This window comes from Camelina sativa, chromosome 14, assembly GCF_030686135.1.
Source record: "Camelina sativa cultivar CO46 ecotype springtype chromosome 14, ASM3068613v1".
NCBI lineage: Eukaryota > Viridiplantae > Streptophyta > Magnoliopsida > Brassicales > Brassicaceae > Camelina > Camelina sativa.
Window position 1 is genome coordinate 2,878,019 of NC_141893.1, and position 27,591 is coordinate 2,905,609.

General features: G+C 36.4%; 6 protein-coding genes and 1 pseudogene across 9 annotated transcripts; 1 reads left to right on the top strand and 6 right to left on the bottom strand.

Annotated features, from left to right (window-relative positions):
* Positions 1 to 1,477: 1,477 nt before the first annotated feature.
* LOC104739324 (scarecrow-like protein 14) lies at positions 1,478 to 4,471 on the bottom strand. Its single transcript, XM_010459632.3, has 2 exons — positions 4,225 to 4,471; positions 1,478 to 4,120 (listed from the first exon to the last, which is right to left on the bottom strand). The coding sequence occupies exon 2, from the start codon at positions 4,050 to 4,052 to the stop codon at positions 1,746 to 1,748; it is 2,307 nt and encodes a 768-aa protein (XP_010457934.2). The 5' UTR covers positions 4,053 to 4,120; positions 4,225 to 4,471; the 3' UTR covers positions 1,478 to 1,745.
* Positions 4,472 to 6,290: 1,819 nt separating this feature from the next.
* Positions 6,291 to 9,875, bottom strand: LOC104739325 (telomere repeat-binding protein 5-like). Of its 2 annotated transcripts, none has more exons than XM_010459633.3 (10): positions 9,638 to 9,875; positions 9,088 to 9,231; positions 8,274 to 8,991; positions 8,018 to 8,182; positions 7,860 to 7,925; positions 7,697 to 7,776; positions 7,369 to 7,610; positions 6,996 to 7,262; positions 6,830 to 6,893; positions 6,291 to 6,741 (listed from the first exon to the last, which is right to left on the bottom strand). In XM_010459633.3, exons 2-10 carry the CDS (start codon positions 9,166 to 9,168, stop codon positions 6,562 to 6,564), a joined length of 1,863 nt encoding a protein of 620 aa, XP_010457935.1. In that variant the 5' UTR covers positions 9,169 to 9,231; positions 9,638 to 9,875; the 3' UTR covers positions 6,291 to 6,561. The 2 variants fall into 2 exon arrangements, with proteins under 2 accessions (XP_010457935.1, XP_087340316.1); XM_087484190.1 differs by having other exon boundaries at positions 8,274 to 8,988; positions 9,638 to 9,777.
* A 491-nt stretch (positions 9,876 to 10,366) lies between these two features.
* LOC147927783 (putative leucine-rich repeat receptor-like serine/threonine-protein kinase At2g14440) lies at positions 10,367 to 11,924 on the bottom strand. The gene is made up of 5 exons (XM_087484187.1): positions 11,722 to 11,924; positions 11,506 to 11,632; positions 11,340 to 11,405; positions 11,022 to 11,211; positions 10,367 to 10,912 (listed from the first exon to the last, which is right to left on the bottom strand). Exons 1-5 carry the CDS (start codon positions 11,896 to 11,898, stop codon positions 10,507 to 10,509), a joined length of 966 nt encoding a protein of 321 aa, XP_087340313.1. The 5' UTR covers positions 11,899 to 11,924; the 3' UTR covers positions 10,367 to 10,506.
* Positions 11,781 to 14,487, bottom strand: LOC104739329 (leucine-rich repeat receptor-like serine/threonine-protein kinase At2g14510). Of its 2 annotated transcripts, XM_010459637.2 has the most exons (9): positions 14,221 to 14,487; positions 13,594 to 14,134; positions 13,019 to 13,497; positions 12,780 to 12,924; positions 12,625 to 12,696; positions 12,470 to 12,541; positions 12,294 to 12,371; positions 12,003 to 12,157; positions 11,891 to 11,918 (listed from the first exon to the last, which is right to left on the bottom strand). In XM_010459637.2, the coding sequence occupies exons 1-8, from the start codon at positions 14,303 to 14,305 to the stop codon at positions 12,136 to 12,138; spliced, it is 1,494 nt and encodes a 497-aa protein (XP_010457939.2). In that variant the 5' UTR covers positions 14,306 to 14,487; the 3' UTR covers positions 11,891 to 11,918; positions 12,003 to 12,135. The 2 variants fall into 2 exon arrangements, with proteins under 2 accessions (XP_087340317.1, XP_010457939.2); XM_087484191.1 differs by lacking the exons at positions 12,003 to 12,157; positions 12,294 to 12,371 and having other exon boundaries at positions 11,781 to 11,918.
* Positions 14,488 to 15,175: 688 nt separating this feature from the next.
* LOC104739328 (leucine-rich repeat receptor-like serine/threonine-protein kinase At2g14510) lies at positions 15,176 to 19,562 on the bottom strand. Its single transcript, XM_087484188.1, has 13 exons — positions 19,331 to 19,562; positions 18,693 to 19,235; positions 18,055 to 18,533; positions 17,581 to 17,725; positions 17,436 to 17,507; positions 17,273 to 17,344; positions 17,107 to 17,184; positions 16,863 to 17,014; positions 16,561 to 16,757; positions 16,344 to 16,470; positions 16,146 to 16,211; positions 15,817 to 16,006; positions 15,176 to 15,715 (listed from the first exon to the last, which is right to left on the bottom strand). The coding sequence occupies exons 2-13, from the start codon at positions 18,845 to 18,847 to the stop codon at positions 15,307 to 15,309; spliced, it is 2,142 nt and encodes a 713-aa protein (XP_087340314.1). The 5' UTR covers positions 18,848 to 19,235; positions 19,331 to 19,562; the 3' UTR covers positions 15,176 to 15,306.
* Positions 19,563 to 20,570: 1,008 nt separating this feature from the next.
* Positions 20,571 to 24,473, top strand: LOC104739330 (putative LRR receptor-like serine/threonine-protein kinase At1g07560; annotated as a pseudogene). Its single transcript, XR_015579952.1, has 13 exons — positions 20,571 to 20,636; positions 20,745 to 21,282; positions 21,363 to 21,841; positions 21,921 to 22,065; positions 22,177 to 22,248; positions 22,330 to 22,401; positions 22,485 to 22,562; positions 22,660 to 22,820; positions 22,924 to 23,132; positions 23,217 to 23,343; positions 23,423 to 23,479; positions 23,586 to 23,775; positions 23,845 to 24,473. The product of XR_015579952.1 is annotated as a putative LRR receptor-like serine/threonine-protein kinase At1g07560 (transcript).
* Positions 24,359 to 27,129, bottom strand: LOC104739331 (putative serine/threonine-protein kinase PBL9). The gene is made up of 7 exons (XM_010459645.2): positions 26,662 to 27,129; positions 26,327 to 26,414; positions 25,812 to 26,137; positions 25,582 to 25,717; positions 25,345 to 25,487; positions 25,125 to 25,248; positions 24,359 to 25,038 (listed from the first exon to the last, which is right to left on the bottom strand). Exons 2-7 carry the CDS (start codon positions 26,367 to 26,369, stop codon positions 24,569 to 24,571), a joined length of 1,242 nt encoding a protein of 413 aa, XP_010457947.1. The 5' UTR covers positions 26,370 to 26,414; positions 26,662 to 27,129; the 3' UTR covers positions 24,359 to 24,568.
* Positions 27,130 to 27,591: the final 462 nt, after the last annotated feature.

Below are 27,591 nucleotides of genomic sequence, written 5' to 3' on the forward strand. Positions count from 1 at the left end.
CATTCGTGGGCTTGTTGGGCCCATTTGTTTTTAATTTACTAATTACAGTATGTAGTAGTGATCGTCATGTTAATCGCAAAAAAAGTTGCCATTATTATTGACTAGTGGTCGAGGAATCTATTCTTTTTATAGCAGTGATTGTCTCCTAATCCCCACATTAAGTTTGTATAATCCATATGTTAGACCGACTAACGATACTCTTATATGATCCATATGTTGTTTGTGAATCTGCAAAACGTAAATATAACTTATTTCTATGTTTTTGTAATGCATTAAGAAAGGTATTCGTTGACAAGATTTCGGAAAAAATTGAATATGTCGACGAATTATGTAGTATCTTTATATTTCTTTTTTTTGTAAACAAATTGCGTATTTCTGATTTTCAAATTTGTCTACTGTTTTAAAAATCTAGTATAAGTAATATTTTTAATTATTTGGACTATGATAGATAGTATATCTATTTATTAGCTGCGGTCAAACCGTACAAATGGTATACGCAAACCATTAATTTATATTATTACGTAAATCATAGAACATGTTTTTTTTTTAATTTCTTGATTGCAATTATACATGATAGCAACTTCTAAAAAAAAACTAATTTCTAAGTTGCAAATTCCGACTGCATTAGATGGTTAATATTTTATATGTTTATTGCCCATATGTACTTGATCAACTCCTGTTTCATGATATTATTATTTTTGATGTAAAGTCAAAAGTGTTTCGCACAAAAGGTATATATATTTATTAATTTTGATTCCAAAAGTTTCAAGTTGACAAAAGAAAAGAGTTTCATATGCGAAAACTTGGAGAGCAAGATTAATAAAGGTTCCTGATAGGTAGAGTTGATTATCTGACCAATAGGAATTATTTTAAAAAGTTGCTGATGAATACTTAAGCGATTTGATTGTAATTATTATATAGAACAACGATAATAAAATACACAAAGAACATAAAAAGGACTCCTCCAGATCTGATCTCTGTCACTCACAATGTCATTACATATTTGTGAGATTCTCACCATTCAATATTGTATACTAGTACATGAAAAAATACATTATACTAACTACTATATAATGTCAGAAAAAACTCGAAATTGAAGTGGGTGTCACGTTTGATCTCATTTATTATCCCCTTTTTTTCTGTCTCCAAGTTAAATATTCAAACTTTTTTTTAGCGTTACAAAAATTTATTGGAAATATTAGTGAGGAAAAGTTCATTGGATTGATTATTTCTTTGAATTTGAAATTATTTTTGTTGTTCAATCAATAACTCCTAAAAACATGTCATACTATTGATTCATAGGAGTTTTCCACTTTCCAGGTTTCAAATTTTGCATTATTTCTGATTATATTGTCCTAATACATGATTATCTACTTTTCCGTGAGTTTTTGTTCTTTGGTATATAGGAGTCCTACTGTAGGACATGTCACACTCTGCGAGCCTGATCAATGCAATAGAACTTTTTATAAAGAAGACATTGGAAAAATATGTAACATTTCATTATTTATGCAACAAAAGATTACATGAACATATATAGCAAAAGATCATGCACTGAGTACACTACTATATCTCTCTCATATGTTATACTCTTACAAACAAACGCGCTATGTCACAAGCATATAACAACAATACCCCTAGTGTCCAAGAACCTAACTCTGAACTTAATCCACTCGTGTTGGCGAGAGACTATCAACAGAAAAAGCCCTACATAAAACCCTCAGTCGCTTAGGACGCAGAAAGAACATCTATGAAGACGAAGGAACCCAAATAGATGAAGCATACACAATCCTACCTTTCCAACCTTGAAGCAACCAATTACTGTTTTGATCAACATCGAAGTTTTTATCGTACCCGTTATCGATTTTCAACTTCAGATTTTGCATCAGTTCCTTCTCAAGCGGAAGCTGTCTAAATCCTGCTCTGATCAACCTCGCCTGCCACTGCTTATACGTCTCTGGTCTCTCCACTCTCTCCGTTCCTTCACAAGCCACAACATTAACAATCTCTCTCCCATAAAACTCCTTCTCAAACATCAGCCTCATCTCGTCTTCCCTCGTTAGCTTCGAGTCACACATATCAAACACAGCCGAGTAGTGAAACAACGCTTCTCTGAACCTTGTGACAAAGAATGGCGCGTTGTAGTTTCCGCTTAGGATCGCCGGGATAAAGACATTTGGGTTTACTTTTCTTATCAGCTTCAAAACAGCATCTCTCGGGCTGTTTACCAGAACGGTCTCATCTAGAAGGTTCTTGAAACGGAACAAAGAGTTTACAGCCACAAACTCTCCTTGTCGAAGCTTTAAGTCTTCAACTTTGATCGTTTCCCATTTCTGAGCAATTGCGTTGTACTCAAACGGAACATTGTGTCGCTGACAGTATCGAGCCAAGCGATGACCAGTCTCCTGAACTCCTTCCGCTGGTCTGAAACCGCGTTGAGGAAGCTCTATACCGGTAATCCGAAGCTTAGGCGAACCACCAGGCCTGAGCGAGAGGCGATGAATCAGAGCAGGCCATTGAAAACCGTAAGATATCCCAAAATCTATTATATGGATCGTGTTGGCGTTTGCAGTGAAACGCATCAGGCTGTGGTTAGCAAATATGATAGCAGCTTTTTTGAACGGACAGACCGACATGTATGTCTGGTAAGCCTTCAACATGTCTGCTGCAGATGTTTTCTTTGAAGATAAAGCGGTGTATATCTGTGTACCAGTCCCAGCTAAGCGTGCTTCAAGACTATTAGCAAAATAATGAGCCAGTCTCTCTGCTCCGTTGCCTAGAGGCGAAGAATGCTCCCTTATCTGTCTTAGCATTTCATTGGCGGTTCTACGATCATCCACTGATACAGCTTGTGCACATAACACCAAAAGAGTCCTCAAATCAGCAGTTTCTTTCTTCCCTGAATCGTTACTTAGACTAGTAGTAGCAGTTGATTTCTTCCCACGAATCTTTGCTCCATTTGACTGCACCGCAACTTGCTGTGCCGTCTCAACATTGGCAGGCTCTGCTGGAAACTTCTGGTCAAGAATGCATACAGGTTTCCCAGGGCCACATACCAAGATCTTATCAAACATTTCAGAAAGCTCACTTTCCTCAACATAAACAGCTGATTGCTTGTTACTTCTTTCTTCAACAGAATCCTCATCATCGTCACGCCAATGGCTTTTCTTTCCAGTCAATCTGTTTGGGGGAAGAGCAGAGCTATGATGTTCTGTCTCATCCTTCTTCTCCGTCTTAACAAAAACCTCAGAACCATTTTCCTTGGAACCTGAATTACTCGGGATGTAACTATCCACATCGATAAAGAGCTGAGAAGATTTAGGAAGGAACTTACTCGCTTCCTCCACCCCTCTCTTGAACTGCATAGCCAACTCACTATCTTTAAACATATTAGAAACCAAATCATCGCCAAAACCTGACCTATTACCAACACCACCAACCGTGACACTGTTGGACCTAGAAGTGGACTGGAAAACAAAATTACTCGGCATAGGTGACTGTAACCAAGAAGATCTATTATCAAAACCATCAACACTCCAGTGTGAATCAGAGGAAGTAGTAGTGGTGGTGCTAGCGTAGTCACTAAAGGCACCACCTGAACAAGAACCGTCAGGGCTATCATGAGTCAATTTATCAGGATGGTCGATAGAAGCAGGGGAAGAAGAAGAAGGGTACTTTTCGCCAAGGGCCTCATAGAGAGATTTCTCAGCAGCTTGAAGAGCCAAGGCGTCATGAAACATACAAGGCTTCTCTTCCATGTCCTCTTCCATAAGAACTTGGCTAATATACTTCAAAACCGAATCCGAGAAATCAGCGTCATCAGATGGGGATGATAACAGATCTCCTCCTGATGCAGCTTTGTTGTTGTTGTTGTTATGGGGATAAGACTGTGGAGGAGGAGGATCCATGGATGCGAAATTTAAGAAAGGCTCATCTAGATAGAATCCATTAGTAGCAGCTGAACCTAAGGCATCGTTTGAGGCAGGCAAATCAAACTCGCTAGTGAAATCGAACTGGTCCATGGATCCAGGGAACCCATCCGGATACGAACCCATGGATCGAAAAACAAAAACCCAAAATCCAGAGTCGTTAAAATCAAGTAAAGGTCGAAACTTTATTAAACCTGATCAAAAATATCACCAAAAACAGAGCAGTGAAGATCAGAGAAGAGAAGAGAGGAGAGGAGAACAAAAAAAGGAGGGAGATAAGAGAGAGAAGTGAGCATACCTCTTCGTGGGTAAAGCAGATTAAGCGGATTCGGCAACAAGATGACAAGGAAGGCAGAGCCTTGAGTAAGAAAGAGGAATAAGGTCTGTGTACGTGTTGTGGTGTAGAGAGAGGCCAGAGAGAAGATGAACCAAATAAGAGAGAGATAAGAACTGATTATAATTGTTTTATTACTTGAATGATTAAAGTATTAAAAGATAATGAAAATAAAGTGTATATGCCTTTTGTGTTTTTAATTTCCTCGTATAATTTAATAGTCTGAAAGGAATCTATCCGGTTCTGGACAATAATATTTCAGTATTTTGTTTTTACTATTACTACGAACAGATTTTTATTTTTATTTTTATTTTTATTTTTATGAAATAAAAATTAATTATATTATCTTGCTGAAAACTATATATATTAATTTTAAAAATTAGTAAATAAATAGCTTTTTTTTCTTCTTTTCTATTTGGTGTGGTGTATATTGCTTTATTTTAAGTTTTTTTTTAACTATTAAACAAAGAAAATAGCTAAAACTATACAAGTCATTAATTATATTTATATGGATACCATACCACCCAAAGAAGAAGCTAATTTCAATCAATCAATATCGTCATACAATTCATCCTTCGATTTAGGCCAAGCCCTTACATGCAAAACTAATCATTCTACTTTTCTTCCCAATTCTTTACTCACTGTTCTTTTTGGTTGACCTGTTTTATGTCGAAGACTAAATAATAATTCATTCATATCATAAAACTCAATTGTCTTACTTTTTCCTTAAAACATCTTTTAATTTTAAGGGTATATATGCCGCAGAAAAAGTTTGGCGTTACAAAACAAAGGACAAAAAAAAAACAAAAAGTTTGGAAGCAAAGAAACGGATAGCCCACAAAAACAGAGAAAACAAGACGAAACAGAGCTAGTCGAGTCGATGACTACGAAGCCAGAAAGATCCGTCTCTTTGGATGTATGATTGATGACGGCCTTCGTTTGTGACACACTTCTATAGAGAGAGCACTACTGTGTTGTTGTTGCTTTCGATTTATTGATGGTTTCCCAAATCTTGTAACTTGCTTAAAGATATAAATCTTTCTATTTATGATTATAATGGCTAAACATAATTGAACAACTTCGACAACAAAGATTCTGACAATACTACTAGCTACTGTATGAAGTTGGAAATGCCAATTTTTAAAATATCATTTAAATATAAGACAAAAAAAAAGATAAATAGTTGATATTCTAAACTTGTTTCCACTTGAAAAAAATTAGATTTTCCTTATTCCTCACGTCTTTTAAATTTGATCAAAGTTCAAAAAAATCCTTTATTTGTAGCAATTGTATATACTTTCTAAAAAAATCTACAGATTTCAACTTTTGAACTCCCATCATCGCTCCTTAATATCATGATTTTTAGTTTTTCATTAATTGCTCTCTTTACTTTCGCATGCCAATTATAAAACATTGGCCTAATCCTAGCCACATGCATGAACACAACCAAACAAAAAAAAAATAAAACACTTTTTTCTACCCGCATAACAACGATGCTAGCAAAAAACATAAGACTCACATATAGGTGTCGACTTTTGATAAGGATATGAAATAAGGAAAGTGACATCTCCAATTATTTCTCTCCATTCATCGATAAGATCCTAAAGAATCTTCCACCATATACTCTCTTTCCTCTGTAAGTTTTCAAAAAAGTGTGTTTAGCCATTGAGAAAAGTCCCATATAGCTATTACCACAAAAGGGCAAAGTGGATAATTATTGCTACGTATGTTTTGTTTCATTTCCTCTTATCAACTCGACCTTTTTTTGTCACGGAATCTTGTCTCAAGGCCCCATGTGCGTATCACAGAGCTAAGTTCTTGGTGATTTCTACATCATACATATTATAACAACTTTTTCTTATAATTTTTTTTTATTAATCAAACAAGTTTCAAATTTAGATAATTTTTGGTGATATAGATACGAGCGCTTTGCTGACAAACTCATAAATACGAATACTTGCGAGACACTCTTTGGGTGGATTCTTCAAACACAAATACACCACAAATATCTCAATTTTGCAAAGGAAACAAAAGAAAGAAACCCTCTTATTATAACAACGCTCTGTGAAAATTACATCAGACTTCACATATCTTCATCTCTATATATTTTCTTCTTCTTCATCACAATCCATTCCTCTTTTTTTTTTTTAACATTGAATCTCCTCAAATACATGACATAACAAAACAAATAAACAAACAAACAAAAAATTATATATATATATATATGAAAGAAAAAAATTCCAGGTTCATCCTGCTATAACGTTCATTTTCACGTTGCAAAGATAATATTTGTCCCCGGGTCTATAGACCAAGACTGGTCTCGAGTTTCTTGGGTCCCTCTAGCAATAGGTGTTTCCCCTGTTGCTGGGACCAGTAGGCATGAGCCGTTAGTACTCTGTCTAAGAGCTCCTGTGGAACTGGCTCACCTCTCCTTTGTTGCGGCGATATTCTCGCTGTGTGCACCAGCGTCTTCCATTTGTCCTATTATTCACATCAAACCCCAAATTACTTCTTGCACAATCAACCTAGACCTCATTACTGAGTTGTAAAAGGAGAGTTTTTTCTTTACCTTTAAGTCAACGTAAGTCCGGTGCTTAGCATTATCAAAAGCTCGCAACTTTACATCACGCCACCTGAATATAGATGTAAGCCCAGCAATTTTAGAATTATCGTGGACCAATTACTGATGGAAATTAAGTCCTCTACTTTGGTGAACTTAAAAAAGTTTTAGTTACCTTCCGGTCCCAAGTCTCTCCACAGCTTGAACAAGTGCTTCTACTTCTGCAACAGAGAAAGGTCGACGGATTCTGCGCTGCGCCACCACAGATCGCTTGGTTTTCCGAGGTGGGACTACGGTCAAAGCCTGAACATGCAGAGGACGGACTGGAATCAAGGCTCTGGAGTATATGGTTTTAGCCCTATTTGGTGCTGAGGGTTTGGAGTCAAGGTCACTTTCTACAGAATTACTCGGTTTAGCATGCTTCCCCGGTGATGGGAGACACCTAGAGTGACGAACATGTTCCATAAAACATTAGCAACATAATTCTTTTCTACACCAAAGACAAAATGGAAGTAAACATATTGATCTCTGGAGGGAGTGATACTGACCTTGTTAAAGTGTGAGGTACATTACAGGGACGAACATAGTCAGAATCTTCAGGAGGTAGCGGTTTAGTGGATTGTGGAGGATTGGGCTCAAGACAAAACCCTAGAGTATCCGAAAGAGTGTCTAGAGAGATCCCACTCTGAAGCAGAATTTTGCTGTCGTCTCTTACCTTTTTTCCATGAACAAGAACACCTATGCGTAGTTCACCTCCAAGTATCGAGGTCAAAGCTTCCAAGACTGTCCTCTAGAGAAGAGGAAGTAAGTTTTTCATCATTATCCAAAAACATATGAATGACCCTTTCCAGAATATTCTTAGTCAAAGATCCAAACCTTTAGTGAACCAACAGTTGCAGTCTCTGGGATTTCAATGAAAAGTTCAGGAACTCTAAATGACTTGATTCCAAGTTTCACTAAGCACAGCAAAGAAAATATGAACAGAGTCAATACAAAACTCATGTGATAGAAACAGAAAAAGCTTCATAGAAACATTTACCGTGAGAATCTCTTGACTGCACTGCTGGCTGCTTCTGACAAGCTATGGATGATAGAAAACCTGAAGCTGCAGAAAACAAAGCTCAGAGTTGATCATTATATCATCATCAAAACGTCGTTTTGACGTTAAAGTTTAAATGACTAGCTTTGTGGTAATACTCTTTCGAGGTGAACCAGAAAGGCCTTCAGTTTTAGCATTTTCTTCGGATTGTGATGCTGTATAACCATCAAAGTATCTTCTTTTTTTGATAGGATAGTTTCTCTCCAATCTTTGGCTTTTAAGACAATGTTTCTTGCTGTAGTAACCATGCTTCATGTCCAAGTCTAAACATTTTCATGGATAAACCATAAGTAAAACCACAACATCTTTAAAAGAACATATAACTACTAGCCCACAGTCCATATATATGTTCACCTGAATTAGTTACCGTAGTAGTATCTCTCGGCTTTGGAGAGACTTTACAATACTTTGAAGCAAAATGATTTCCAATACGCAGAGTTGACCTAAATGATTTTGTTCTGTAACGAGCTGACAAGTTTTCGCCATCATCATCATTTTCCTTACCAAGTAAATCTATATCATCAGAGCATAGTGAAGGATTTTGGGGAATTGGTTTCCTGAATCCACTACCTATATGATTCTCATCCTTGGCTACAACGTTCCTAGATAACTTTGCTTCAAAGTTTAGCCCACCAAGCATTGATTTGTTATCATTACACTCTGACCTATAGCAATCACTATTATCGATCTTGGTGTCCTCATAGACCAATTCTTGAGTTTCAAACTTCTCTGAAGAATCAGAAGTTACACCAGAAGAAGATCCGAAGTGGAACTCTGTAAGGGGACTTGGAGATCTATTATAGCTTTGAATTTCATGAGATTTTGGAAGGATCTCAGAGACAAAGAAACTTCTTTCAGCAATATTATTAGTAGTCTCTTCTTCCACTGTTGTGTCACGGCCGTTAAGAGGTTCTGTCTTAACTGCACACTGATCATCATTATTACCGGATGATGCGTTGTTACTTGAGGAAGAAGAATTCCCACCTTCAAGAAGCAGTTTGCCAGCTACTGCAGCCAACAAATCAAAAGACGATATTTGATGGCTTTCGTTTTTCTTCTTGAAAGCACTCTTCTAGGAAAAACACACAAACACACAAAAACATACATATCAGAGGTTGGAACATGAAATTAGAAACAAAAAAAAGTTAAAAGAAATCTATTTAGTTACTCTTGGTGATCTGGCAGCTCGAGGTGTGTGAGGCACCTCATAGCCATTGAATCCATAATCAAGCCTCTTTTGCAACACCATGATTCGAAGAACATTTCAGACATTCAGCAAAACGAAGGCATCCTCACGGATGTTACAAGATCCCTGCAGGAAGATAAATCATGTTAACGAGTTCCAACAATGTAATAGAATTTTTCCAACAGGTCCATCATGTGTATGTTTCCAAATTCAGAGATATCTTTTTTTATTGGTTAAACGGTTTAACTTAAACCTCACTAGAACCCAAGAATTTTCTACTTGCCAAGATCTTTTTAAAGCCTCACTTGATTAATGACAACGTAAAGAAAGAAAAAAAAAAAACAGAGCAAAATCTCACACATGAATACCTAATAACCAAGTGAAATTCTTCTAACCCTGAAACTAGGTTTTCATGGAAATTAAATTACAACATGGTTGAATAAAATTCATCTCTTTAATTTATTATGGTTGTAGAAACAGGAATCACCAATTCGAATAGTAAGATCCAAGAAAACATTCAAAAAATTCTCACCTTTTTCCGGCAGGCAAATGCACGGCGATAAGAGAAACAAGAGAAGAATCAACAGACTGAAACCAAAATGTTTTTTATTTTCTCATCAACACATTTTTTTCTTTTTTACTGGAAAACGAAAGAGAAAAAAAAGTTTGTGTTTTTATTTTATATTTTTTTCTGGTGGAAAATGGAAAAACCCGACAAAAGAAACTACGGGAAGGAGAAGGAGAAGGGCTTAAACCCCGTGGTCTTATACGAGTAACACCGGACGTGTGAGAGAAAGAAAGAAGAAGAGCGAATAACCAGTATAACCCCCCACCCCCCTGAAGACCTGTTCTTCTTCTCCCCTTCTTGGGTCACCCATCACTGTCTCACGCTACCTCCTCTTCATTCGGACACGTGTTCTCTCTGTCGGATCGTCCGCTTTTTTTTTACCACACACTAACTTCTACAAAAACGTTGAGTCACATATGCCATGTAACCCTTTTTTGGATTTTTTTTGATTTTTTTTTTCAAGTCCAAGCCATGTCATTCTCTTTTTACCCTTTTTAATTGTCTTTTTCAAATTTTCTTCTATTTTATCTTAACGGTCCCTCCTTTATACCAATTCATTTTCAATTATTTTGTTTTCTATTGAGAAACAAATTTATTTTGAAATTTATTTTCTTCTATTGAGAATCAAATTTAAATTTATTTGTACTTTAATATCGGAACGGTATAACACGGTCTTCTTAATATCTTAAGATAAGCACACACAACTTAACATTTATCATTAATTCATGAAAGTAATTCAAATAAGAGTTAATGCGTAGACATATTCACACATTACAGACCTTGAATACAAACTGTGGAGGGTATCTTTCGAAGAAATATAGAAAATGAAAAGATTAACGAGCTGAAGGAGTATCACTGATGAAAGTTATGCTATGTCCCGTTGACTTCGATGAATTTTCATCTTGGCTCCTTCTCTTACTTAGGTTATATATTTCCAAACACTCATTTAGCTCATGAGCAACCCGAGTCATGTTTGGTCTCTCTGTGGAACTAGGGTTAATGCACGACATCGCTAATTCAAGAGCTTTCCAAGATGAACCTGTGTCATAATCTCCATGGAGATTCGGATCCATTATACTTTGAATATCACCAGTTGCAAGCATAGACTTGGCCCATTCTACTATGTAAGACTTATCACGGGATTGTTCAATCACCGGTTGGCCAGTGATAATTTCCAGCAACACAATCCCAAAGCTATAAACATCACTCTTCTCTGTTAACCAATTATTTTGATAATATCTGCAAGAAAAGTACTTAATTGAAAATGTTTGTATTTTGTTTTCACTAAACACACGAAAAAAGCAGACATTTATAAACTAAAATGTGATGTGAACTATATATAACTTACTCAGGATCAAGATATCCCAGAGTTCCAGCTACATTTGTTGATACGTGAGTTTTACTCCCCACTAGAAAAGATCTGGAAAGCCCGAAGTCGGCGAGTTTCGCTTCAAACTGTTGACCTAACAGTATATTGGTACTTTTCACATCTCTATGAACCATTGGAGGCTTACATCCAATATGCAAATACTCAATTCCTCGTACATAGAAAACCTTCATATGTTAATTAACTATCATAGAAATGAATTTTAAAAGAAATAGGAATATATACATAGTATGTATTGTCTTAAAAACAAAGAAGAAGGAAATATAAACGATTACAAACCTAGCGCAGACTCGATAGCTATTTTAAGTCTATTCGACCAGTTCAAAATAGAGCCACCACGTTTTCCTGCCAAAAATCATCATAAGGTTTAATCTAAGGTTTAAAAGACTTTGGCTCTTGGAAAAGGCAACTAAAGAAAATTGTGTATTATACTCTAATGGTCTACCTGAGAGATGTTCCTTTAAGTTCCCATTTTCCATGAACTCGTAGATGAGAGCCAAGTCATTTCCTTCATCACAATATCCGATGAGGCTTACCAAATTCACGTGGTGAACTTTTAGAAGTAGTTCGACCTAACATTATTTAACGATATAAAAGGGTATATTTCGTGACCTCATGATTGTCCTAAAATTTCTTGGAAATTTGTAATGTAATTAAGTACCTCTGTTTTGAACTCCTTGTAGCCTTGAGTTGATGACTGAGAGAGAACCTTAGCGGCTACTTGTTCATTGTTTAGAAGACCATGACAAACAACACCAAAGCCTCCTTTACCGAGGATAACTTGAAAGTTATTAGTCATATCCTTGACCTCTGAATATGTATATCTTCTATTTTTCATTTCGAGTGATGGGCGCCTAACTGCAGGAAATATTTTGACATGGATTCATGAGAGTTAATACTTTTGATATGGATTAATATATATAAATGTTTTTTTTAAACTACCTTTGCAAGTTGATGGCTTTCTTTTTCTGTAAATAAATATGAGAACAACCACAAATATGATAACAGCCACAAACAAAAGAGACACAACAATCGGCACGACAGGGGATCTAGATCTTGGTTCGCTTGACCCACGTTAATTTACATTTGCATCAACACTAGAGAATTAAAACGTTATTGATCAATAAATAAATCTTTTTTTTTTTTTTCTTTTTTGAACAAAAATCAATAAATAAATCATAAAACGAGAGTGAATAATAAATCCTATGAGATCATCGCAAAACAGAGTCTTACGATAGCTTTAACCCATCCTTTTCCCTATCGAGAAGGGCTTGAGGAACAGAGCCACTAAGATTGTTTCCTCTTAAGTTTCTGTGGACGTGGAGATATCATTTTTTTTTTTTAATAAAGATCGTGGAGAGATCATTAGAAACTAACATAGACAACACAATGAGATTTAGATAACTTACATGACCAACAACGATTTCATATTGGCTAGAAATTCCGGCACTTCTCCAGTCAAGTTGTTATTCGATAAATCCCTAAAATTATTTTTTTATAAAGAGATAAATGTTAAACCAATCCAACAATTTTTTTTAATTTATTCAATCATGTAAAGACGTACAACTCTCGCAGCTGACTTAGATTTTGTATGCTAGGCAGTATAACTCCAGTTAATCCACTTGAAGACAGATCTCTGTATGCATATGACCGGAGACATAATCACATAAAAAGATACACTTAAATTGATAACAATTGCTGTTAAATTAATGTTCTTACAATGCTATGATTCTTGGTGGTGTGGAGATATCAATAACGTTGCAGCTTAAACCAATCCACGAGAATTTCTTAGGAACACATGGATCTCCCTGCCAGCTGATTCTACTCAATTGATAAGTAGTTTGGATGTTCTTTATGGCAATGACTAACCATAGTAAAAAAAGACCCATGAATTAAAAATTTGTAATGACTTATAAAATTACGTATAATTATATGCATAAAACAACATGGTCACATACCATCATCTGTACTCGTCTCTGATTGTGGAAAATGTATGATGCTAAAAATCTCTAAAGCATTTATTAGTGGTGGTAGAGTAGACTTGGGCGTTTTTGATAGCTGCACACGACATACCCCTCCCTCGCATTTCAGCGGAACAGTGTTGAATAAAGTCTGTGCTTCAAACTTCATAGGACGATAAGCATCGAAATCAACTTTTCCATTTGCTACAATTTTGAATTCCCTAGTTTCATTGGCCTGCACTTGTTGAATGTCGGCGAAGTAAAGATAACCGTACATTTCGTCATCAGAGGTTTCCAAATCCCAGATAATGGTCAATGGCTCACTGGCATTAGTCGGTATGGCGGCGGTCGAAATAACATCACGTGGGGGTGCATAGCCATGGGAAGAATCCGTAACGTTGAGGGTTGTGTTTATTTGAGTCCATTCCGGTTGTAAATATGGAAGCCAAATACGATCATACACATCTTTAGGATAACTGCCAGTATCAATAATTATCTTTTATATCAAGAAACCTAAAAAGAAATACAGTGATATGGAAGAAAAGTAGCCTATATTATAAAATATTACATACCTTATAGTTTTTTCTGAAGTGGTGAAATAGAGGTGCGCTATAGTCTTCAAGGAACCTGTTTGAGCACTATAAGTATCATACGGCAAGGGTCTTAACTCTATGGATGATATCAGTGGTGTGCTTTTCCCTGTCTTAACAACACATAAATCTAAACTGATAGACCTTGTAATGTGAATGATCTCCTCAGTCGCACCTAAACCCGATTTTCCAAGATCTAAAGATGTCCAAATATTGGGACCAAGATATAGGTCGAATCTTGGAGGATTATTAAGACCGTCGTAGTTGCCATATACAAACACGGTCCTGATTAGATAGTTCGTGTCTTGCTTGGTACTCAAACTATAACAATTTCTTATTCCATCCGGAAAGTATCTTAAAACTCTGTTTGGCTTCGAGATAAACTCTATCTCTGAGCTATTTTGGATATGACCGGTTTTTCCTCCGCGGATGAAATTGGCATCAGATATGTATGTTAAATTGGTGAATTTTTCGTTATAAGGTGGTTCGTTAGAAGGTAATCCACAATCCAAACTGATGAATCCTGGTAATTAAAGCCGGATAGGTAAATAAATATCGGAATAACTTCTTCATATATCAGAAAAATTCAAGAAAAAGTGAAAGAAATACCTTGTTGATTTTGAGACTTAACAAGATGTATAATAATGGAGAAAGTGGCATAAGCGAGTAACAGAAGTTTGTTGCAAATCTCCATGCGCGACTACTTCTCACTTTTCAAACAAACAAAAACTTAAACAACACCAAAAGAAGTACGCTTGAAACATTACAAAGTCATCTAGCTATATATCTTTTTATTTTGTGTACAATCTATTTATGAATATTTCTACTAGTAGTCTTTAAGCACTGCCAAGTAAAAAAGTTGGCAATGTCAAACTTATGGAAACGTCACCTGCAAATAGGAAACGATCTAATGTATTTTTCTAATACATAAATGACGTAAAAGACTATTATTAGTCTAAGATGGAACGAGTAATTTTCTAGGAAGCTTGACATGAAAGTTTGAGATCAATATGTGGCATTCTCAAATTCAAAAAGCCAAACGTCTGTTATTAAAAATATGCAACCATGCTATGTCGAGATATATTATAATGATCACACTGTGGCCGGTTAAATCAAGTGTTTGATATTTTAATAAATATGAATTTCATATAGTTTGTTGTGGAGAAACTATATTTTGCAATATTTAAGAATCAGGAATATCTGTAAATAACTTAATTTAATTTATGGGAAATCGTCAAGGTCAAGTAGTTTCTGAAATGTCAAATTTCTAACTCACACAACCTTAAACTTTCTTACCCATTAATTTCCACTCTTCAGGATGTAAATTGTGTTTGACAAAAAAAGTAAAAAAAAAAAAAAAGGAATGTAAATTGTTTGTAACGGTAAAATTGAAGGGAACTATCCACGCGCTCTAATTTTGCAATTTTGGAATATACCACAGAAACTGAGAGAATTTTAGCGAGCTATTACCACGCGCTATCTCTGCGAGTAGTGTATTTATTTTACCATCTGGATCCCGCTGCGTACTTGGGCCTTGGGCCATCGGCCTATATATTCTAAACAATTTTGTACTAATCCATATTGTGTTTTTTTTTTTAACGGTTCACATGTAAAATATTCACATTACAGACTTTGAATACACACAACCTGTGGAGTACTGTATCTCTCAAAAGAATATATATAGATATGGAAATATTAACGAGCTGAAGGACTATCACTGATGAAACTTATGTTATGTACCATGGACTTTGATGAATTTGCATCTTGGCTCCTTCGTTTACCTAAGTTATCGTATATTTCCAAACACTCATTTAGTTCATGAGCAACCCTAGTCATGTTTGGTCTCTCTCTAGAAGAAGGGTTAATGCATGACATTGCTAATTCAAGAGCTTTCCAAGATGAAGCTGTGTCATAATCTCCATGGAGTTTCGGATCCATAATACTTTCAATATCACCATTCGCGAGCATAGACGTCGCCCATTCTGATAAGTAAGAATTTTCACGTGAGTGTTCAATCGCAGGTTGGCCACTGATTATCTCCAGTAACACAATCCCAAAACTATAAACATCACTCTTCTCTGTTAACCAATTCTTTTGATAGTATCTGCAAAAAAAAAAAAAAAGATATTACATGTTTTTCAATATTTTAACACGCAAGAAACCAAACATCGTTGAAACTACAATGTGATATGAAGTAGAACTTACTCAGGATCAAGATATCCAAGAGTTCCAGCAACATTTGTTGATACGTGAGTTTGACTTCCCACTAGAAAAGATCTGGAAAGTCCGAAGTCCGCGAGTTTCGCTTCAAACTGTTGACCTAACAGTATATTGGTACTTTTCACATCTCTATGAACCATTGGCGGCTTACATCCAATATGCAAATATTCAATCCCTAGTATAATACATAGAAAAATCTTCATATATTAACTACTTATCATGAAAATGAAATTTAGAAGGAATAGGGCCGGATATATCAAACTGAGAAACAGTAACACATAATGATAAGAACTAGCAAAAATTTCTACATATACCTAGCGCAGACTCAATAGCTATCTTAAGTCTACTCGACCAGTTCAAAAAAGAGCCGCCACGTTTTCCTGCCAAAATTCAAAAATATATGGTTAGAAATCATTAGAATTTTCTAAAGCCCTTTTTGGCTAACTGTTTTATTTTATTTTTATATCATTTTATTTTAATATCATATTCTAACTATGGTTTTCCTAATTTACCTGAGAGATGTTCCCTTAAATTCCCATTTTCCATGAACTCGTAGATGAGAGCCAAGTCATTTCCTTCATCACAATATCCGACGAGGCTTACTAAATTCACGTGGTGAACTCTTAGAAGAAGCTCGACCTAACAATCAACAATATAAAAAGGTATAGGATCTGCAGGAGCGCAAGCAATCATTGTCCGAAAACTAAGTTGAAGATAGTTTTGTAATACCTCTGTTTTGAATTCCTTGTAGCCTTGAGTTGATGAATGTGAGATAACTTTTACGGCTACTTGTTCATTGTTTAGAAAACCACGACAAACAACACCGAAGCCTCCTTTACCCAAAACAACTTGAAAGTTATTCGTCATTTCTCTGACCTCTGAATATGTAAATCTTCTGTTTTTCATTTCAAGTGATGGGCGCATAACTGCAGATAAAAAGTTTTCAACAGGTTCAAACATATTTCATACTTTTGATGATTTTATATGATCATATCATATTTTGTTTATATATGCAATTCCCTAGTGAGTACCTTTCCCAGTTGATGTCTTTCTCCTTCTTAAAATGAAGACGGGAACTAACACCATTATGATAATGGCCACAAGAGAACAAAGAGATGCGACGACAACTACCACCGGAAATTTTGAATGGCATGAGACACATAGGTCTTTATTTCCTTCAAGACTAAAGCAAATAATGTTATTGGTCTATACAAAAAAAAAAATATAAAAGATGAATAGTGATCAAAACAAGATCACCATGGAAACGAATTTTACTGTAGTTGTAGTCCTCCCTTTTTTCTATTAAGAAGGGCTTGAGGAAGAGGACCTCTAAGATTGTTTCCATTTAAGTTTCTGAAGATGTTAAAAAAAAAATTATTAAGACAATAAGATTTGATTTTATAAAAAATATTTGTTGTGCTTCTTCGAAAAAAACCCCTACATTTTCAACAAGGAGTCCATCTTGGCTAGAAACTCAGGCACTTCTCCAGTTAAGTTGTTATTTGACAAGTCCCTATAATTTTGATAAGACAAAAATGCAAACATAATCTTATCAATTTTGCAAAGAGAGAGCGGTCAGTTTATCCAAATATGGAGATACTTACAATTCTTGAAGTTGGGTTAGATTTTGTATGCCATGCGGTATAACTCCACTTAATCCACTTCCAGACAAGTCTCTGTTATATAGTGATGAGAAATCAGATGTATTCAGAGTTCTTTTAATAAAATTAGTTTGAGTCATGTTCTTACAATGTTATGATTCTTGGTGGTGTGGAAATATCAATAACACTGCAGCCTACACCAATCCACGAGAATTGTTTAGGAACACATGGATCGCCTTGCCAACTGACTTTATTCAATCCGTACGTAGATGCGATAGTCTTAATAGCAATGACTGAAACAAAAGAATAAGTTAACGAAAATACTAACATGTGTATAAGACCTATAAAACGATGAGTATCTCCCATTGGTGAGTATCTCCTATAAAACGATGAGTATCTCCCAACAGACTTTATTCTATAAAACGATGAGTATCTCCCATTGGTGAGGAAATATAAAGCTTTTGGGTATTACTCACAATAATAAAAAAAAAATAATAACTTAACTAAGAATCTCCTTAGACTAATTTATATCATAGTTTAGCTTGTCTTTCTTTAACCAACTAAACCAATGTGGGATTCTTATCATATGTCTTATATGCATTAAAGTACACATGCCACATACCGTCGCTTTGGTTTGTTTCTGATTGTGGAAACTCAATGGTCGTGAAAATCTCTAAGGCATTCATCAAGGGTGGAAGAGTCGACCTCGGCGTTTCTGACAACTGCACTCGACATACCCCTCCCTCACATTTTAGTGGTACAGTGTTGGTTAGCATCCCTACTTCAAACTTCTTGGGACGATAAGGTGGGAAAATAACTTTACCATTCCCCACAATTTCGATTTCTCTTGTTTCATTGGCTCGCACTTGTTGGATATCGGCGACATATATGTAAGCATAAGTTTCATCATCAGCGCTTTCCAAATTCCAGGTAAAGATCAATGGCTCACTAGCATTAGTGGGTGTGGCTGCGGTCGCAATTACATCTTGTGGCAAGTCATAGCCACCAGACGAGTCACTTACGTTGAGGGTTGTGTCTATATGCGTCCATTCTGGCTGGAAGTACGGATTCCAAACACGATCATGAACATCTTTGGGATGACTGCCAAATTAAAATTCAAGTATTTACGTTATATCAATAAAATTAAATATGGATTAGGCTACTATTTTCTTCCCGTGTCATAGATTCAAATTTGGAAGTGTGTGTGTGTGACAGTTGTAGACGGAAAAAAACAAAAAAAGGTCAAGTTAACATACTTACAGTATTGTTTTGTTAGAAGTGGTGAAGTAGTAGCGAACTAAATTCTTCAAGGAACCGGTTTGTGCAGGATAAGTATTGTACGGCAAAGGTCTTAGTTCAATTGCTGATATAAGTGGTGTACTTGTTCCTGTCTTGACAACGCATATGTCTAACATGTTAGATCTTGTGACGTGAATAATCTCCTCAACAACAGCACCAAAACCTGTTCTTCTCAGATCTAGGGATTTCCAAATATTAGGACCAAGATAGAGGTCGAATCTTGGGAAAATATTAAGACCATCATAGTTTCCATATACAAAACTGTCCTGATGAGGTAATTTGTATCTTGAGTGACATTCAAACTGTAGCAGTTTCGCGTTCCGTCAGGGAAGTATCTCAAAACCCTATATGGTTTTGCGATAAAGTCTGTCTCAGAGACTTTTTTGATGGTACCAGTCTTTCCTCCGTGGACAAAACCAGCATCAGAGGTGTAAGTGATATCGGTGACTGGTTCGACATAAGGAGACTCATTGGAAGGTAATCCACAATCTATACTGATGAATCCTGGTAAAACCAAAGAGATACATCAGAAAGATATTGTTTTTTTTTTTTTTTTTGGAAAATCAAGTTCTATATATCAAAGAGAGAAGTAAAAGTACCTTGTTGATCCTGAGACTGAACTTGGTGTATGATGGAGAAAGTGGCAAAAGCGAGAAACAGAAACTTCATGCAAGTCTCCATTCGCGACTACTTATCAATTCTCAACCAAATCAAGATTTTAACAAACTATCAAAGCCTTGAAGCATCATGAATTCATTTATTTATGTATGAATGTACATCTGTTTCATACTCCTTTGATGAGCTGGTAAAGTCAACTTAATGCATACGGCTAGCAGCAAAAAATAAAACTAGCTAGCTACATAAATAGTGCTGGCAGTCATTAAAACAAAGAAAAAACAATGGAATACAATATCAATATGGATGGCGACATGATTTTGCTGTCGCGTTCTGATTTAATTTAATACAATGTGAACCAAATCATTCTTCATAACAATAAAAGCCGGGTCAATCGCAATAAAATAACTTAAGTTACGTAAACGAATTAATACTAATGATTTTTTAATGCATGTGAAACATAATAGTTCATTTTTCTTTTCGACAACTGATAGTCATAGAGGCTCACTTTAGTCAACAGTGAACAGATGTCAGAGGAAGCCAGTCCCGGTGGACAACCATTGGCCTAGAGGCTTCCTCTGAATTAACTTAGCCATTGACTATTAGTTAAAGATCATCGGTTCCGGACCTTCCGGTTTCTATCCTAATTACATTAGCCAAGTTAAACCTATTTCGGTTTTCCCTACTATTTAATTTAATAATACTGGCGGGTAGAACACGTATCTTACGGTAGTCTCTGTCACACAATTCGATGTCACAAATTAACTCAATTTTGATGTGAATTTGAGCTGATCTTGGTAAAATGAAAACAAGGCACGCACGCTCCCCAACATTGTTCGTACTTCGCAAGAACGTTCTCACCAGCCCTGCATGTATGTTAATTTGCTGTTTGTTTGAGAAAAAAAATCGTCTGGAAACTTCTATATCTGTTTTAAAATATTCGTGTTGGATATGGCCAAATGGAATATCCAAACTTATAAAAACAAAATCCCTAAAGAATTTTTTAATACTTCCACTTGGAAAAAAGTCTTACCATCATATCATTGTACTTGATAAATTATTTCGACTTTTTCCCACCAGCAATATAAGTGAAACTTAATTATTTATATATAATTATTCAACCGTTTTCTATAAACAGTCCAGAAGGTTTGATGTGTCATCATGTTTAGATTATAAGTATTTTGGTAGTTTGTGATCCTTGCTTTTCTTGGACAGAGTAGGAAAATGAAAAATCTCCGTGGACTTTTATCGGTCTTCCTGATTTTGCTCAAGCACAAGATCAACAACAAGGTACAGCTTTTTCATCTTTAATTTCTAAACATTTTTCCTAGACATTAATTAAGTTTCCAAACTTAAACGCTTGTCAATTATTTCCTTCATTTTTACTTGTCTTTCAAGGATTCATCAGTTTGGATTGTGGATTACAAGCCAATGAGTCTCCTTACACGGAACCAATGACAAAGTTAACATTCAGATCAGACGCTGATTTCATCAAAAGCGGAAAAAGTGGTAAGATTCAAAATGTTTCGGGGATGGAATATATAAAGCCATACACAGTTTTAAGATATTTTCCGGATGGAGTAAGGAACTGCTATACTCTCAGCGTCCTACAAGGCACAAACTACCTGATCGTAGCCATGTTTACCTACGGAAACTACGACAATCTTAATACGCAACCAAAGTTCGACCTTTATCTTGGTCCAAATATATGGACCACGGTCGATTTGCAAAGAAATATTAACGGTACAAGGGAGGAAATCATTCACGTACCAAGGTCAACTTCTTTACAAGTTTGTCTTGTTAAGACTGGAACAACTACGCCGCTAATATCAGCTTTAGAGCTACGACCATTGCGAAATGATACTTATATTCCTCAGTCTGGTTCCTTGAAGAACTTGTTCCGCGTTTATTTGACCGATTCCAAAGACGTTATTAGGTAACTCAAAACCAAATGATGATGACTGAATATATTTTGTATGAGATTCCCAACCACTTTGATGAATAAGATCTCTTCAGGTACCCAGTAGATGTCCATGACCGTCTTTGGACTCCATTCTTCATGCCGGGATGGAAACTGTTAAGAACAAGTCTCTCAATCGACACTTCTGACAACGACTATAACTTGCCAGAAGATGTAGTTGCTACGGCAGCCACACCTGCAAATGTGAGTTCACCATTGACTATTTCATGGAATTTGGAAACACCTAACGACTTAGTTTATGCATACCTTCACGTTGCTGAGATCCAGTCCTTAAGGGACAATGATACCAGGGAGTTCAACATCAGCGCAGGTCAAGATGTTAGTTACGGACCTGTTAGCCCTGAGGAGTTGCTAGTAAATACGCTATTTAACACATCACCTGTGAAATGCAATGGAGGGACATGCCACTTGCAACTGATAAGAACTCCAAAGTCAACTCTCCCTCCTCTTCTTAATGCTATTGAGGCTTTTACAACAGTTGAGTTGCCGCAGTCCGAAACAAATGCAAATGACGGTATGTGATCAGCTAAGTGTGAGTATATACTTTTCTATATACATATATACTTACTTTAAGTGTTCTGTTTCTATTTTAGTCATTGCTATCAAGAGCATAGAAACAAGCTATCAATTAAGTAGGATTAGTTGGCAGGGAGATCCATGTGTTCCTCAACAATTCTTGTGGGATGGTCTTACCTGTGAGTACACCAATATGTCTACACCACCAAGAATCCATTCCTTGTACGTGTGTCATGATCATTCCTAAGATTAATAAAAAAAAAAGGAATGTAATTAATCTCTCTGTTTCTGAATATCTTACACTTTAAATGTGTGTTATGATCTTATCACCAGAGACTTGTCCTCAACTGAACTAACTGGAATTATAGTTCCTGGGATCCAAAATCTTACGGAGCTTCAAAGATTGTAAGTACTTCGGTCTACATGAATACTCTGTTTATCAAGGCAGAGCAATATAAACAATTGTATCATTTTTGCAAATGATAGGGACCTGTCAAATAATAATTTAACAGGTGGAGTACCTGAATTTCTAGCCAAAATGAAATCATTGTTAGTCATGTAAGTGACTCGGTCAGCTATATTAACACATTACCAATTTATTGTCCCAGTATGTTGATGTTTTGTCTTTTTAACTTAGACAGAAACTTAAGCGGAAACGACCTTAGTGGTTCAGTCCCTCAAACTCTACTCGATAAAGTGAAAAAGGGGTTGAAATTGAAGTAAGATCTTCTCAACTATCTTTTGTCATTAAATCTGATGTCTTTAATTTTGTATTATGTCTTCACTAACACTTGGTTAGCTTGTTTACAACACTAGCATTGAAGGAAATCCAAACCTTTGTTCTTCCGGTTCATGCAACAAAAATAAAAATAGCATCATGTTACCAGTTGTTGCATCACTTGCTTCTTTCGCTGCTATAGTAGCAATGATCGCTCTTCTTTTTGTTTGTCTTAAAAGACGCTCATTACTCGGAAAAGGTATCTGTAACAAATTCATCAAACCAGATACATTAGTGTATGCATACATAGTTACATTACTCAGAGACATGATAGTGACTATTTCTTATTTTTACGGTTCTAGGTCCATCACCAAGCCAGCAATCAATAGTAACAAAAAAGAGAAGATATACATATACCGAAGTTCTTGGGATGACAAATAACTTTGAAAGAGTTTTGGGTAGAGGAGGATTTGGGATGGTCTACCATGGTTATATAAATGGTACAGAAGAAGTAGCGGTTAAGCTACTCTCTCCATCATCAGCTCAAGGCTATAAAGAGTTCAAAACAGAGGTTTTTCTTTGGCACCACCATTATTAATTCTTATCCATTTTGTAAGCTTAAGTTTATTTATATTTTGTACATATATTTGGATAGGTAGAACTTCTTCTAAGGGTGTACCACACAAATCTGGTAAGTCTTGTTGGATACTGCGATGAAAAAGATCACTTGGCCCTCATCTACCAGTACATGGCCAATGGCGATTTGAAACAACATTTGTCAGGTAACATATTCATATATCATGCATTGTGTTGATGATAACCTAGCTAGGATGACATTCATGACTATGTTAATACATGCAGGTAGCTCCATAATTAGCTGGGTTGATAGACTAAACATAGCAGTTGATGCCGCACTAGGTCCGTTTTGTTATTTTTTCAGAGAATGGACATCTCCATTTCTAGATTACACCCATTTAACCAAGTTTCTAATGATTAATTATCAAACCTGAATTTTTGGAGACAGGATTGGAATACTTACATATTGGCTGCAAACCGCTGATAGTTCATAGAGATGTAAAAAGTTCTAACATACTATTGGACGATCAATTACAAGCCAAGCTTGCAGACTTTGGGCTATCAAGATCTTTTCCGGTTGGAGATGAAAGTCATGTGTCTACACGTGTTGCCGGAACATTTGGATACCTTGATCATGGGTAAGTGTCTTTTGGCTTTTTCTCTGGAAACCACATTCACAAAAGAATCATAATCATCTCGTCCTGCAGATATTACCAAACAAATAGGTTGTCTGAGAAGAGTGATGTCTACGCTTTTGGCGTTGTATTATTAGAAATCATCACAAACAAACCAGTGATCGATCAAACCCGCGACATGCCTCACATTGCAGAATGGGCGAAATTTATGCTCACTAGAGGAGACCTTAGCAATATTGTGGATCCTAAACTTCAAGGGGTTTATGACTCTGGTTCTGCATGGAAAGCTCTTGAATTAGCAATGACATGCGTCAACTCTTCTTCCCGAGAAAGACCCAACATGTCTCATGTAGTTCATGAACTAAAGGATTGTGTGGTATCTGAAAACAAGAGGACAAGAGACATAGACACAGTGAGATCCATCGACATTAACTTAAGCTTCAGTACTGATATGAACCCTAAGGCACGTTAATCTCCAGTCTACACCTGCAGCATTCGTTCCACTACATTTTTTCTTTTCAAGAACTATGTCAATGCAGATATTGTACAGCCTGATGTCCTGCGCATATTTGATAATAAGTAGATATGAGAGCTAACTTATCCTTATGTTAATGCTCCCGTTACAAAGATCAAAATTACATGTTTGTCGTCCTGTAATGAGAGATGAACTGAATTCTTACATTAACAGAGACAAAACTGTACATCCAGATTCCAAAGACAGGACATGATATAGGAACTTCATGTCCTGCAAATGTTTTGATCAAAAAACACAGACCCAAGACTTGTTTATACTTCTTCAGACATACAGTGGTGAGGCCGATGGACGAGGATAAGCAACAACTGTACTGCCCACAGCAGTCTGCCGAGCAAAACCCGCATTCGCTTTTTTGCTGGCAACACTGTCACTTCTCCTACGCATTCTTCTCTCTGTTCTATCCATATTCCCTCCTATAGCAGCATTTAAAGTCTGAATGTGTTCGAGGTGAGAAACAACCTCCCTCATGTTTGGTCTCAGCTTAACCTCTGTGGTGAGACATCTCAGAGACAGAGTAGCCACTTTACATGCTTCTTCCATAGAGTACTGGTCCTGAAGACGATTATCAATGACTCGGAATATCTTTCTTTTGTTTACGAGATATGGTTTAGCCCACTCCACAAGGTTCCTCTCTCCAGAAGGACGATTTTTGTCCACAGCTCGACGACCAGACAACAGCTCCAGAAGGACAACCCCAAAGCTATAGACATCACTCTTTGTTGTTAGATGACCTAAGTAAAATATGCAAAGTGATGAGTCATAAGAAGAAGCTAATTCCAGAAAACAAAGATTTGACCAAAAAGAAGTTGACAATTACCGGTGGCAAGGTATTCAGGAGCAGCATATCCGTGTGTACCCATGACCCTTGTAGAGACATGACTTTTATCACCTATTGGCCCATCCTTGGCCAACCCAAAATCAGAAAGCTTTGCGTTGTACTCCTGCGATCATGTACCCAAAAACTTCCATCATAAAGCTTAAAACTTTAGCAGTTCTGTCATGGCAATCATATCAAAAATGAGTAAAGTGTAAAATACCGAGTCAAGAAGGATATTAGAAGTCTTGAAATCACGGTATATCACTCTTGTTTCAGAACTGTGAAGGAAAGCAAGGCCCTTTGCAGCACCAAGAGCAACTTTCAACCGGAGTTTCCAAGATAATGGTTGGAAGTACAAACCCCCTGCAAACCCAAGAAAAAAACAAACCCTAAATACTCATAACCATCATAGTAAGCTTAAAAGTTTGACACCAGCCTGGGAGGAAGGAGGACATACTCCTGAAAAGATGATTCTCCAAGCTACCCCGAGGCATGAACTCATAAACAAGAAGACGGTGCTCATCCTCTAGGCAATAACCAATCAGCTTCACAAGATGACGGTGAGAAAACTGGCCAAGGTAATTCACTTCAGCCTACAAAATCATCAAAAAAAGATAACAATCATCAAGCATTACAACAACACACAAGAACCAAAATTGGCATATTTAAAGCTTCTTTTTTATTTACCAGCCACTCCTGATGACCTTGCCAACCATCTTGGTTAAGCTTTTTGACAGCAATAACCAAACCAGTGCCTGGTTTTGTAGCGGTAAGAGACTTCTCATCAATCCATCCTTTGAAAACACAACCGAATCCACCTTCACCAAGCACACTGTCTGGTCTGAAATTCCTGGTAGCGGATTTAAGCTCAGCAAAGCTGAAACTCTTGAGGTTTGGAGACTGTAAGATCTCACCCTCGGTTCGAGGGGTTGGTCTTACAGACACAGACGAAGCCTTACTCCCAAGACTTCCAGTATCTTTGACGTCAGAACTCACATACTTCGAACTCGTCCCTAAACCCACCAAACCAAACCAAAAAAAAAAGCATTAGTTTCGCACCTTCATTAGATTCATTAAACCAATCGAATTTGCCAAAACACCAAAAAGCCCTAACCTCCATGAAAAAACAAAAATCAAAACTTTAAGAACTTTGCCTTAACAGATGAAGAGAAGAAGAGAAAAGAGAAGTAAAAGTGTAGTACCTGGGATCTCAGCCTTGACCTGAGCACTCAAGCAAATCCCCATGATTGAGAAAGAGAACCAAATTGGACACGCTTGTGCAATCTCTCACTATATAAAAGATAAGAAGAAAAAAAAGGTGGAAACTTTTAATCAAATTGGAAGCTGGAAAGTAGAGGCAGACATAAATCAAATCGTGAAAAAAAAAAAAGATTTTGCCAACTTTTATCCTATCCATATATGTAATGCATTACTTTAAAAGCCTATGACCAAAGTTCATCAAATCTCTTTTTGCCGATTTAAGTAAACCTAACAACTAAAACAATTGAAGAACCAGAGAGACAAATTCTTTACTCACCCTTTTCTTTTCTTTCTTGTTTTGAGTTCTCTCAGCCAAGAGATATAGAAAAGTGAAAAAACAGAGACAGAGAGAGAGAGAGAGAGAGACAGAGTAAGAGAAGCGTTGCAGTTGGGGTGGTAGCAAGCATTAATGGCGGATCGGTCCCGCCTTTATCTCTTTCTCTCGAAAATCAAAAATTTTCCCCTTTTTTAAAAAATACTACTATCGATTTGTTTTACTAAATACTAGAGGTGTTGTTGTCATTGCTCTCAATCGTTTTCGTTTTGGCCTTTTTGGTACTAGAAAGAAAAAAGAGAAGATATCATCAAGTCAGAAAAGATTAGCCCTTCTTCACACACCGCGTTCTATTACTTCTCGATGTATACAACTCCCACCTAATAGTACTGGGCTCAGCTCGGCTCATTTAGCGTTAATAAAAAAAAAAAAAAACAAATTCTTGTTTAGACGATCTATTAATTAGGTTCTGAATTTGATTGCGCATTATTGGTGTATATGTTACAAAAAAAAGGGTCATTTAAATAATATTTTTTCTTGATAATTTGGAATGAGACAATGCCCGTGAGGCTTACCAATACCAGCATATTTCCAGCTAACCCTACTACGTACGTTTTTTTTTTTTTTGTCAACAACAGATCAGCTCAAACGAACTAATTGGTAGAAAAATCGTTTACAAACAATACTTGGTGCGGAAATGTACATGTTTGGCGTGCCAAAGAATTCGTCCTTAAATTAGCATTTGTAGGAATTAAAAATAAAGAAAAGGAAGAAAATTCCTCCCTATTAGTCTTGATGTCGTCAAGGTACGCCGAGAACGCTGGCCAGTCGGAAGGAGAAGACACCATCTTCACCAAGTCTGAGCAGTCAGTATAAAAAACCACCTCTCTGAAGTCATGGCTGATCATGCAGCGCATCGCCCAAAGGAACGCT